Source organism: Ciconia boyciana, chromosome 8, assembly GCF_034638445.1.
Source record: "Ciconia boyciana chromosome 8, ASM3463844v1, whole genome shotgun sequence".
Taxonomy (NCBI): Eukaryota; Metazoa; Chordata; class Aves; order Ciconiiformes; family Ciconiidae; genus Ciconia; species Ciconia boyciana.
The window spans coordinates 6,848,148-6,860,718 of record NC_132941.1 but is presented as its reverse complement, the minus strand read 5'-3'; the positions used below and the strand labels follow the sequence as shown (position 1 = coordinate 6,860,718).

The 12,571-nt window shown below is 38.8% G+C and overlaps 1 protein-coding gene across 6 annotated transcripts in view; it reads left to right on the top strand.

Moving 5' to 3' along the window:
- MCTP2 (multiple C2 and transmembrane domain containing 2) overlaps positions 1-12,571 on the top strand; it is a 126,264-nt gene that overhangs the window by 62,158 nt on the left and 51,535 nt on the right. For all 6 annotated transcript variants that reach the window (XM_072870156.1, XM_072870155.1, XM_072870158.1 and 3 more), the window contains 2 exons: positions 2,213-2,315; positions 4,721-4,823. In XM_072870156.1, the coding sequence (XP_072726257.1) occupies positions 2,213-2,315; positions 4,721-4,823 (206 nt within the window). The remainder of the gene's footprint in view (positions 1-2,212; positions 2,316-4,720; positions 4,824-12,571) is intronic.

Here is a 12,571-nt window from a genome sequence, read left to right as displayed (position 1 = left end):
GATTCATGAAGCAAATGACAAATTGTTTTTCAATGGCAGTGCTGAAAATATCCTAGTATTATGCTGTAATAGACCCACCAAATTGCAAAAGGATGCAGCCATTTTAGGTAAAAATAGCATAATTTCTGATCGTGAAATGAGAGACATAAAGATTAATTATCTGTTCTAAGCCATTCATAAATGATTAGTGCAGCAATTATGGGCTTCCATAATAGAGCCCTCCTAGAGCAGTGCCATATTTCCTGCATTGCCAGGGAGACTGCTCAGATTTATTGTGATTGATAAAAGTAAATTCAAAGTCCAGCTAAAAATCTGATAAAGGGATAATCGTGGAGACAATAAGAGGTACAAAGATTTCCAAGGGTTAATAGAGGAGCAGTATGAGCAGGTAGCGTTCCCTCCCTGTTCTGTCCCATTGCAGTCATGAGCCTTGGGTGGGTGAACTTCTGCAGGCCAGTCATCTGACGACAAGTGTAATGCCACCTTATACCTTATTCCCATAGTAAAGATTGGATTTTGATGCGATTGGGATTTCTGTTGTCAGTTGATTATATGTTGGCATTATAGATTTTAACTGCAAGTTTTTAGCCTACTATAATAATAGCTATCAGAAAACAACGTAGTGTCTGCTTTGGTTTTGAACAGTGTTTTGAAAATCCATATTTTACCATTTGACGTAAAGTTTAGGCTACTTTCCACACAGTTATTTCAAATACGTAGAAGCTCTTCAGCCACAGCTAGCCCAGTTTGAGCCTTCCATGCTTTTATATTCCTTGATAATAGTTTTGTTGATGTGAAAATGACTTTTTCTGCTTTGTTGGATGTTTTCTGTGTACGCATGGGAGTTCTTCTCAAACACTGCATTTGCTCACTGACCAAAAAATAGCATTCAGAATACCAAATTATACAGTGGGATTGTTTTTGGCATGTACCAGTTTGCATTTCAAGCAGTTTCTCTGAAAGGCTACATGCATTTTCCACATTTATCAGGGAATGAGCACGTAAGCTGAAAAGGAGAAGACAAATAGGTTCCAGTAATACACATGGTCTTTAAACTTTACCAATATTGACTAGTTAATATCCATTGTTTACATACTGAAAAGATTCCTGTTTAGTTTATAAACTTCTCAGAGTAAGAACCTTAAGAGCTCTGCATTAATAATACCAAAAATAAGGATTAAGAAAAAGACAGCTTTTGCTTAAGTATCTTTTTTGTCTGCTGTCTAAATCCCTGCATTGCTGACATATTTAGTTGTCTATATAAAAGTTAGGCAGGATTGTCTGTGGCTGAGTTATACATGAACACTGAAGATGTGATTAATTCAGATATTGAGCCAGACATGCTGATAAAGGGTACTCTGTTCACAATGGAAACTGCTGAGCTGCAATAAGTTGTGAAAGCTACAAATTCATGTAATGGGAGTTATGAAAAAAATACATTAGCAAACATGTCTTCACCATAATAGGTTCTACTTTGACATCCTTCTTTTGAGAGGAGGTTGGGTTTTTTTGGGTTTTGGGGTTTGTTTGCTTTAATGATACCTGTATCATTAATGATAATGATGTATCATTTAATGTATCATTTAACGATAATGTATGATACCTGGTTCACACATGGATTCTACAGCTGATGCTGGGTTTTGTTTCAACTGTGGCAGTGTACAGGGTCTTCATAGCTTCAAGGTCTTGCTCACATGGAACTGATTGAAAAATGCTACTGATACAATCATAGTGCTGTGCTTCTCATGGTGCAGGTACTGTAATCTACTGAAGAAGACCACAAACTCTAAGCAGAGGATAAAATAGAGAGCTCTAACTGCAGCACTGATGCTTACCTGGGTCAGAATGACAGTACTGCTTTCATAATGTCGTCTGAATAATTGTCAACATGAGCAGATTTTTCTTGCATTAAAGACTTAGAGATGATTCACTGTAAGTGTCAGATTTCAGGTATTAGAGTGAAGCCACCTGAATGAGTTGTAAGGTAAGTGTTAGAGTTTCTAGAACTGAGGATGCATCGGAGATATTGTTTATTTAGCAAGTTGTTCCAGCAGAACGAGGCAATTTGCAGTTGTCTTATTGGATCTTATTTTTATTTGGCCAGTCACTTACTCAGCCCTACTGCAAAGAAAGAGTGTGCATGCTAAATACAATAACTGGTCCACTTTTTTTTTTTTTTTTTTCCTTTTTTTTCTATCTGATCTTTTCCTAGGTAAAAGTGATCCTTTCTGTGTATTAGAGCTGGGGAATGACAGTCTTCAAACACACACTGTTTACAAGAACCTCAATCCAGAGTGGAACAAAGTTTTCACATTGTAAGTGGATTGCTTTTGAAAACATGCTGCAACACCAGTTAGCAGCTTAACTCTAAAAGCTATTGACTTTGAGAAAATACAAATGCCAAGTTTAAGATGTGTAATTTTTTCATAGTCAGAGGGATGTTGGAGAAATGTCAAATATAACTCAATTAAAGCCTTTTGCCTCTTACTAGTTCTTGCATGGAGTTTATTAATAGAAGTCATTAAAAGAAAAATTACTGTGATATTTATAGGAAGAATCATGACTAGACATAACGGAGTCATAGCTGGATCCAAGAGATAATAGAACAGAAAGTAGAGACCAGATACTCACGCCTACATTTTCCGTAATTTAAAATAGAATATGTTTCATTGAACCATGGTAGAATCCTTGTTTAATTTGTAGGTAAGCAGAAAATTGGAGCTCATGTTGTTCCTTGTATATCTTCTGAATTTAAACTAGTCAAATATAGCTTACCACAAATTAGAAGCTTAAATTTTCATGAAAATCAAAGTATTCTTTTTTTGTGTGTGTGATTTTATTAATAGCAAAAGTGATAATTTAGGTATTGCTTTTAGGCAGCACACATTTTTTAACTTTGCTTTATGCTGACAAAGATTTTTGTGAATAACTGAGTGAGATAAATGTCTCCAAGACTGTAGTAGTCTGTGGCAAGGAAGGCAACCGCGAGGGCTGGCAGTGGAGCATTTATGACATTTGCACCTGTCCACTGGAAGAACGGTTTGAGAATGATGGACTTCTTGCAAAAGCAACATTCATAAATACTGGGCTGGATGCGAACACAATAAAAAGTATCTGATCTCTTTGATAGAAGTACCTTGCTGGAATTCTCTTTAATTCATGGCTGCAGCTGAATGCATGTCTCTTGGAGTCCTTTTCTTACTTTGTCTGTTCTCAAGAAGCTTCCACTCATCACTGTTTATTCTGAGATTGTGCCAGCAGATGAGTCTTGTCGGATGTTCAGCCAACAAAATAGATCTAACAAGAATCCAAAATTATTCCATTTAAAAAGAAAGTTTGTGTCTGTACTTCCTGTAGGTCTCAGAAATGTCAGCTGCAGACTATCTCTAACTTTCTTATTGCTGTTGCATGGCTAGTCCAAGCACCAAATCTGCAAAGCCCATCAGGGTCTCACATCTCTCCATAGATTTTTGGCCATTTTAAAAAATTTCAATTAAGCACCTTAAAAGCTATTGATGATTTAGGTTTATTTTGGAGCAGAGTGGATTGTTTTGAGTGGATGAATCCATTTCAGCTGGAGCGTTCAATACCACCAGAGAGCCCTTCCCATCATATTCAGATTTTCTGCAACACACTTATCTGTGTGTGTCACTGGTCGGTTTTAATATTTTACACCACTGGTAGCTATATCATATGGAAAATTATAACAGTTTGGAGAGGAATGTGGAAGCATGGTTGCAGAAGTGGCAGGTTTCAATGTATTTTAAAGCCATAGTGTCTTGAAAACAGTGCATTTCATGGTTGTTTGGCTGCCACTGGGTCACTTCACAGAACATGCTACGGCTGCTAGCTGGAGAGACAAACAGGCGGCTTTTAGGTTCAGACTTTGCTCCAGGAGGAGCAACTCCACCATGTTGCCTGCAGACGTTCCAGGAGCAGGACTGCTCTGAAACAACCTTCTTTTGGGCAGAACGGCTGCACTCAGTTAAATAACAAACACACACTGTACCAAGTTCCTCTTTCTTTAACTCTAGCACATGGAAAAAGGAAAAGAGGAGATAATGAATGCAACTCATAAATTGTCTCCAGTTACCCATGCTTTTGCAGGCCCACAGATACAACTTTTCTCAAATGAGACTCTGATTTATTAATGATCTGATAAATACTTAAGTTTGAGTGCCAGCTGCCACATCAGTAGAGCATTTGCACTGAATGGAACAAAAATATTGTACATTTGGCCTTTAATTAGGGTTGTTAGGGTTTTTTTTAAAGTAATTGATTTTGTTAGTACCTTAAAAGGGAGATAGTTGTTCAATAATTATTCAAGTCAAATGAAGTTACATAAGTTTTGTTTCCTGGGTTGTTTCTTTAGTGTCCAGAAGCCCGGTTTTGAATTCAGCCCTTGACCTCTCCCAGTCACCAGCTTTCTCTGTTGGAGAGCTGAGTTCTACACTGTTAGCATCAACATTGATGCACAAAAAATGTCACCGTCTGGTAGTTATTTTCTTTACCTAGTTGTGGGACTGAAACATGAGGGGAAAGCTTGGGGAATACCCATAATTTTATTCATTTTTGGGGGGGAATTTAATTAAATGCTAGTTTTATACTCCAAGGTAATACAAACTTAATTAGTAAAACAGTATTCTCGGGTCTTTGTGGAGGAGACTGTGTGCATGTGTATCGAATATTATTTTTTATGTGTCTGCACTTTTCGTTCCAGCCCTATTAAAGATATTCATGATGTTCTGGAAGTGACAGTGTTTGATGAAGATGGAGATAAACCCCCCGATTTTCTTGGAAAAGTTGCCATCCCTTTGCTGTCTGTAAGTTACCTTTGCCACATACATCATTCAAACATTGATGGTTTTGCTGGGAACGAGTTGCGTATCTTTTCCCCGTAGCACAAAGCAACACAAATTTAGAGATAAACAGGTTTTGTGATCTATATATGCCTTAGTTGGCAATGTTTATAGTTCTCCTTAGTGTAATGAGCATTGTCAACCCATTTTAGTAGAAATTTGGTTGATTGGAAAGAAAATTGCAGAAGTGTCTGTACTTCATCAGTACTATATGCCATGTAGGTCTGAAAACATAATTGAGTTGTTCTGTATGTTTCCACATCATCTTCTGAAGGTAACATTTTAAGCATGTCTTTGTTCTGTCTTGTTTCTTTTTACTCCACGAAAGTAATTGCACATCACAGTAGGATTGACTAGAGATAGCTGTTGTTATTGGCACAGTTGAATAAAATTACCTAAAAGGGGTGTTTTCTACTCCGTAGTGCTTTTAAGGACTGGTGGCTTTTGTTCTGTAAACAAATATGTGAAGAGGGAGCGCTACCATGGGAGTATAAAATCAAAACTGGAAACAAAGCGAGCTCAGGGGAAGTGGTTGCTCTGGAGATTAAGGAGAGTTGAAGCTTTTTCAGAAATGGCCAAAAAAGGCCAAGCTAAAGAAAGTGGAACATAAAGGGGTCATTAAAAGTCATTAATAGAGAAATGGGGGGAAAGCAGCTTTGTGTTTGGTAAGACTGACTTAATTTTGGAACAAGGCTGGTGATAATAGAGTGAGTAAACCAGGTGAAGAGGATGTAAACAGCTCCATGTGTATGTGCGGTATCACAGAAGATTCTGGTAACTTTTGCAGTAAATGAGAAGAACTTTCTAGGCTGTGGCTGTTATTAAACCAATTAGTAGATGAGGCTTGAAACATCACGGGACTCTTGTGCTCATATCAGTCAAGTCCTGTAAACATGTTTAACTGTAAGCATGGGGGTTTCCTTGAGTTTTGAAGCACTGATTTTTTGCAGTAGGTTTCCTATGCAGAGGAGAGGGTATGACAGGTATTTATGCAGCGAGTACTGCATTGAGCCCTGTACAGACATTCATGCTTGCAATATATAACAATATATTCAATATATTCAAGTGATACAGGGAGTAGTGAGATGCTTTCAGTAATGCACAGTGTGATGCTGTGGGTAATAGCACTCTGGAATAGGCAGACGGTGAATCCTGATTGAAATTATAGAGTACAAAATTGCAGTGTTGTTTTGAAACATCTCTGTGAAAGCATATTCACGTCTGCAGAAAGGCTGGCACGCGTCTCTCATGGTTAAGGCAAGAGTTTGTCTTTGAGTTTTCGAGGTGGGCTGCTGCAGGAAAGGCAATATTGCAATAATGGGTTAGTGGGGCTCTGTCCTAGCAGAGACTGGAGAAATGGGAGGTTTCTAGAGAGGAAAGCAAAGGTCCCATCTGATCAAAGCAGGCCATGTAAGCCCCACGGAGTCAGCATAGGGACCAATCAAGATCAGAGAGGAACTGCAAATATTTGATGTTTCCAAATAAATAATGAACTGCTTAGAAAACTCTTGAACTGGCTTAGAGGGTATGATCCCAACCTAAGGAATGCTTTACAGTGGTAAAGAAATAGGCTAATGTCCTCCAGTTTTGTTATTATTTTGTTTAAATAAGTGTATTTCTTGTGTATGTGAATTAGAAGCAATGTGGCTTCTGAATTTCTTCACGAAAGTGTGTTTGTTTTCATCCACCGTGTGCTCTTTCCGAGTTATACTGGAGTCCAGAACAGGGGAACCCCTGCAATCTGGGGATAAGAAGAGCCTAAGCTGTAGAAGCTGAGGAGTAAATACTGAGCTCTTGGTGCCCCACACGCTGTTGTGGGCTTTGCAATCCTCTTCCCTCCATGGCTGGGACTGCAAGGTTTTTTTGAGGCTGGGGATATTTTAGATTGTTTGTCTATTGTAGTGGCTTGAGTTGTCAATATCTCCAGTTTTAGAACAATATTAGAGTCAGTTGGGCACAGAGGATGATTTGATGTTTACAGGGAGGAAAAAACCTCTTAACATCTTTTATTCCATTTTTGATCACTTTGTTAATTTTTCCCCAAGTCCTCGTATCTCTGATGTTACTGGAAGAGAGTGGCTGGAGCAGCTGCTCTCCTGCAGATCCGGTGCTTGCCAAATGGTCTGCATGATCGGCAGCAGGCTGTGTGGGCTCACAGTGAGAAGATGTTAGATTTGGATTTTCTGTTGATTTTATAGGCATTTGTCAAGTATCCCTTAGGAAGCATGTAACAAGGCAGAGGAGGGGAGTGCATGTGTGTGGTAATGTCCAAACTATTCAGCGTAGGTTTTTTGTCCAAGGTTTGAGACAAAAAAATAAAATAAAAATTGTTTATGCTTTCCCTTGCCAACTGATCTTCTTCCTTCCCGTCCAAACTTCTCTGCCTCCTATTTCAGTCAAATCTAGTGTAAATATATTCATCTCTGCTTCTGATTAAAAAACATTTTGCACCTATTAACTTAGTCTGTTCAGACAGAGAACTGCAATTTTCTAAGCTCTTTTTCTTGAAATGGGAATTTTGATGTATGTTGTCATTTTGACTATTAAATTTGAATGCATCCTTTGAACCATTGAGATAAATATGCTGAAAGAGAACAATAGTTAAAGACTCAAGGAAGCCTCGCAAATCATATAGGTTTAATTTCTCTAGGTAATCAGGCCTAATATTTGCCTTGCATTAAATTCCATTTAGAAAATAGATGTGGATTTGCCATTTTTTTCTATTAAAAATGCACAAGTTTGACTTGTGAGCTGTCAGCACATGAAGTAAGTTTACTTCAGGAATTGTTCATGGATGACTAGATTCTTTTCTTAATGAAAAATTGCCTTGAATAAAGTATATGTTGGAGGGATATGAAATGTTTAATTAATTTGACAACGAATTTTGGTTTAAATGTCTTCAGGAGTCTTATGCTGGCGTTTTGCAAACATGCATACACCTTCATCATCACATTAACACAGGAATAACCTTACTGCACAAAAATTCAGAGATAGTGAAATTACGTATGCTTTCCATTCATCCTTGAATGTGAGCTAGGCTTACTGCAGGCACCAAATAAGAAACATAAAAAATTGGGCAGCATGAGAAGAGTTTTAAAGTGTCTGATGAGGAATAAAGCTGAAACTTCATGTTCTTTTGATAGGCATGATGAAGCAATATTGGATGGATACACAATTTGCTTTGTTTCTCATACAGCTCTATTAATAATGCGCTATAGAGACATTGATTTTGATAGCATTACACTGAATTTGGAATTTTCTCTATTTGTAGGTAGGTGGGGGACAGAGGGAGAGATGTGGTTATTTGCTTGCATTTTATCTTTAGCTTTTTCATGTTAATCAACCTATTGTATTTTTTTTCCTCCTGCCCTTCTTTATGTCACATATAAAGACCTCATCTCAAATACAGCTCTGGTCAGCCACATTCACAGAAGCAGAATTTAAATGGGAAAAGACACAGATTAGTGCTACCACGATATTCAGCAAAATGGATCCCTCTCTTGCCAGAGGTGACCTGTAGAGTCTGGGTTGCCTAATCTTTGGGCTGAGAGGGAGATTGCTTTCTCAGAGCCTGGGGAATGAAATAGAAGACCATTTACACCACTGAACAGGGCAGGCTTTTGTGCTAGAAACTGAAGATGATCCTGGGGAATGGAGAAGTAGGGCAAAAACTTCATTGCTTCAAGAAAGGAGTTTGATAGGTTTAGAAGTTTTGTAGGTTTTGGGGGACTTGAACTAATTATCAGAGAAGTCCCTTCCATCTCTGTGTTCCTTTGTGCCCTGGATCTTAGTAAAAGCAACCATGTTTCTCATTGTGAGAGTCTGTCTCTCTTGTTTTGCTTCAAGAGACTCCTATCTCCTAGAAGGCTGCAAGTTATTAGAGACATGGGAGCATATAGTGTGCTTCAATGAATCTGAAAGCAGAGTATATCAAATATCCTCATGCAGAAAGACCTTTGAGTGAAGAGTTGTATCGCAGAATGGAATGTTTTTTATCTGCTGAATTATCAGCTCAGAGTAGTCTTCAGCTGCACCCTTTTTTTAGCAAACAGGAAGAGGTCTATGAAATATTTTCGAGTGCCAAGCAAGGTCGGTAGCCAACGATACAGTGAAAACAAGTAGTATGATTTTCACAAGCTTAATTGTCTAAAACATGGCCTGGATTCAGAGAGCAGACACCTGACGACTGCAATTACTTAGCACTTGACCATAAGTGCACAGCCTTTTCCAGGAGAAAGCTTTAGAGTTTGAGAAAAGTGAAAATGCAGCATTTATGTGATAGAGGCAGCTGTGAAGTGTATCGTCTGTTCTGACTTTTATCCCTATCATGAACCAGAAATTTTGGAATGGGGAAAAAACCCCACATCTCTTTCAGAAAAAATGACACCTTGTTTCTGAAATTAAATTCTCCCCCAACCATGCACTACTCACTGAAATGGTATCAGCAAGAATATTTTTCTCGAGTACCACCTAGGATCCTTGTGCTCCCAGGGTTTTCAGCTCCTCCTCAGACTGCCTGGAAACTCTCATGTGGCTGCCTGCTTTCTTTCAGACCATCAGCTCCGTGTCTATTTGGTCTTTGGATATCAATCCTCTGCCAGGAGCCCAAAGCTCCATTCTACTTTGGATCCCACAGAAGGTTGTTAAAAGTGAAATGTTTGGGGCAAAGTGTTTTGGGATGAATGAATGGGCATTTTGTACAAAATCAAATCAAGGTATATTGCAAGACTGGGGAGAAACAAAAAACTCTTTATTCATGTCCAGGTGGATCAAATATGTGGCTTGCTTTCATCTTTTCCTGGGGCAATATGTCCTTTGATAAGGGTAGGTGTGTGTCTATTACAAGACAGCTTTATGTTATTCAGGGCAAATGGTGTGACATTGTGCATCAGCAATGAGCTCAAGCAGGAATATCAGAGGTCCCAAATGCTTTAGATGAATTACCCTTGGAGAGTAGCCATTACCCTTTCCACACGTCACGGATGTTGATGTACAGAGGTTTAACCCAGTGTTCTTCTGTCAGGTCATCAATATATGACATTGAATCTGCATCAAAGCTGGATACAGAGTGAAGTTTTCTTAAAATCAATGTAAAAAAAAAAGCCACTAAACCATATTTCTTTGAGACAAGAGCAATGAAAAAACACCCTTTGCTGTGTAAGGGTCCTGTCTTCTCCGTGTTTTGTGTCATATCAATCTCGGCTTTCGCTATTTCATTAAAATTCCCAAGCGGTCAGAAGGTTGTTGCTTAATAGATTTAGCATTGGCTGGCTGCATCAATACTGTGTTTAGTCACATTTGTTTTACTGGGGACATCAGTGGGAAGAGTTTAGCAAATATATTCATTCATTAGAAAGGAACTCGGTGCACTTTGGGCCTTGACTGTACGGTGGTCTCGCGTACGTGAACGTTTCCTTCAGCTAAAGCACTGCCAGAAGTTGCCTCTGTCTGAAGTGCCTCTGTAGGTCAAAATACTTAATGCACAAAGAATTTTAGCTTTTCTTCCAACTGATAATTTCCTTTGCATGGTCCGGTATGGAGAAGGGACTGTGATATAGAATATATGAATTGTTCTGTGAAAATATTGATATTGATATTTTGTCTTTCTGTGTTGATCCAGAACAGGGAAATGCCCCAAATACCAGCATTTCTCAGGGGATGAAAATCCTGACACTTTTTCAGCGGTTTTCTGATGGTGACCTTGCAAAATGAAGCATGTCAGTAGGGTAGGCACTACTGTCCTCATGTTAATCACATGGTTGTGGGCCATCTTGGTTGGTGACTGAGCCCCAGTATGTCATACGCTATTAAGGAGCTTTCAGAGAATGCAGGCATTAGTATTCAGTAAAGATATAAAACATCATCAATAAAGGACTAATATTGATTATGTCTCTTTAAGGACCTCACCTGCAGATATTTTCACATTTAATTTGAATATTCCTTTCCTTCTCTTTTCCCATAAGTAGATGTAAACAATCATAGGAAAGATAACCTATTTTAGACACAACTATCAGGAATATTCATTGAGTGAAATCCGTGTGAGATCATCAGGTATGTAGCAAAAGGTGTTTGGGTGATAGAAGAAATCTGATCTTTCTGATCAGAGGTTCATCCTAGGACCCTAGTCCTGGCTGCTCACCTTTTCCACAGCTGGAGAAAGCATTTAAGCAGTCTTTGTGAACAGCAGAGACTAGGGAAAAGTACCCGGAGAGGAGAAAGAAATCGATCCAAAATGAAATTAATATGACTGGCTGTCTCTTGAGATTGAGGGAGACGTTGAACAGAATCTGAACTCTGGCCCAAGAACAGCATGCAATGAAAATGTAGAGTATTAAAAGCTATTTTGGATGTTTTCTTCTGGGCACAGTTGAGACATGCCACCGGTCTTATCTCCATGCCGTCATGGGTGTTGGAATTACTCTGCACCTTGTGCTGAACCGCACTGGCTTAGCATGTTGCCAGAACTGTAAGAGATACTTTTCTTTGACTTAGTTGCAGGGTTTTTTCTTTTTATCCAAATGAAAATGGAATGGAGAACTGCTATTTTGTAGCCAGTTGTTCTTCTCTCTTGCGCTTTTTTTTCCCCTCTGAAAAAGGTCAAAAGCGAGGATATCTGTGTGAATGTTTAGTCTTAGGCTGAGTTATAATTGCACATCTTTTACCAGACAAGTCAAACACTTAGAACTAAAGATGCCAAATGAAGCTGACTGTAAAACTGTATGTGCACTGCATTACTTTTTGCACTGTTCAATTTTAAAATAGCAGCAACAACAATAATGACACCATTTAAAAAAGTTTCCCGAACAACAACCAGCCCCTGTTTCCAAAGACAGAGGTGGAAGTTATTTGTTGCTGATTTGAAACTTACTGTGCGAACACACCTGCAGACACACCCCAAATGTTTGATTCCGCTCCAGCACTTAAAATGAAGAGTCTTTTCCCCAAACGTCAGAAGCATTTTTTGAGGGCAGAATACCATGATATCAGACTCAGACCTTCTCAGTAGTGACAGCATTTCTTTTCCTTTTTCTATCAATTTAGCAGCATGTGACATTTTTTTTCCTTGTTGGTTATGCTCTTGAAAGGTGTAAGAAAGAAGTATATCCCAAGGAATGTAAAGAGAACTTCCCACTAGTCGTTGCTCCTAGGGTAATAGGATGAAATGTTAGGAGAAGTGTGTGTAACTGGAATACATGGAAATTCAGCCCAGAAATTAATAACTATGGAGAATCCAGAATTACGATATTGCGATATGTATTGGACACCTACATGTCTGCAGACATACTGGGAACAACATCAACATACCTTTTACCCTGTTGCAGGAGAGTCCATGAATCAAAGCTCAGTCTAAACCTGCTGCTGGTGGCATCCCCTTGGACCAAAGGGATAACAACTGCAAACCAAGTCCTTCTGGCCCTGTACCTCTACCATCAGTAAATCCATTTTTCAGTTAATTTGGGAAATTGAACCAAATTATTAATTTCCAAATAAATATTGTTTTGGTTTTATTCAGTAGCCTTTAAAATTCTTTTTTGACCTTACTTGAGGGCGGGAAAAACAAAGTGTTGAAATAGCAGAATCCTTTATGATGGGCCAACAATACTGTATGTGGCAGTTGGCCTGAGGACCTTCTGATGCCAGTCCATTAGGCCCTAGAAGAGGGGCTAGCCACTTCAGCAGCTCTTCTGTTTTGGGGCTGCAGGTTATCTGAG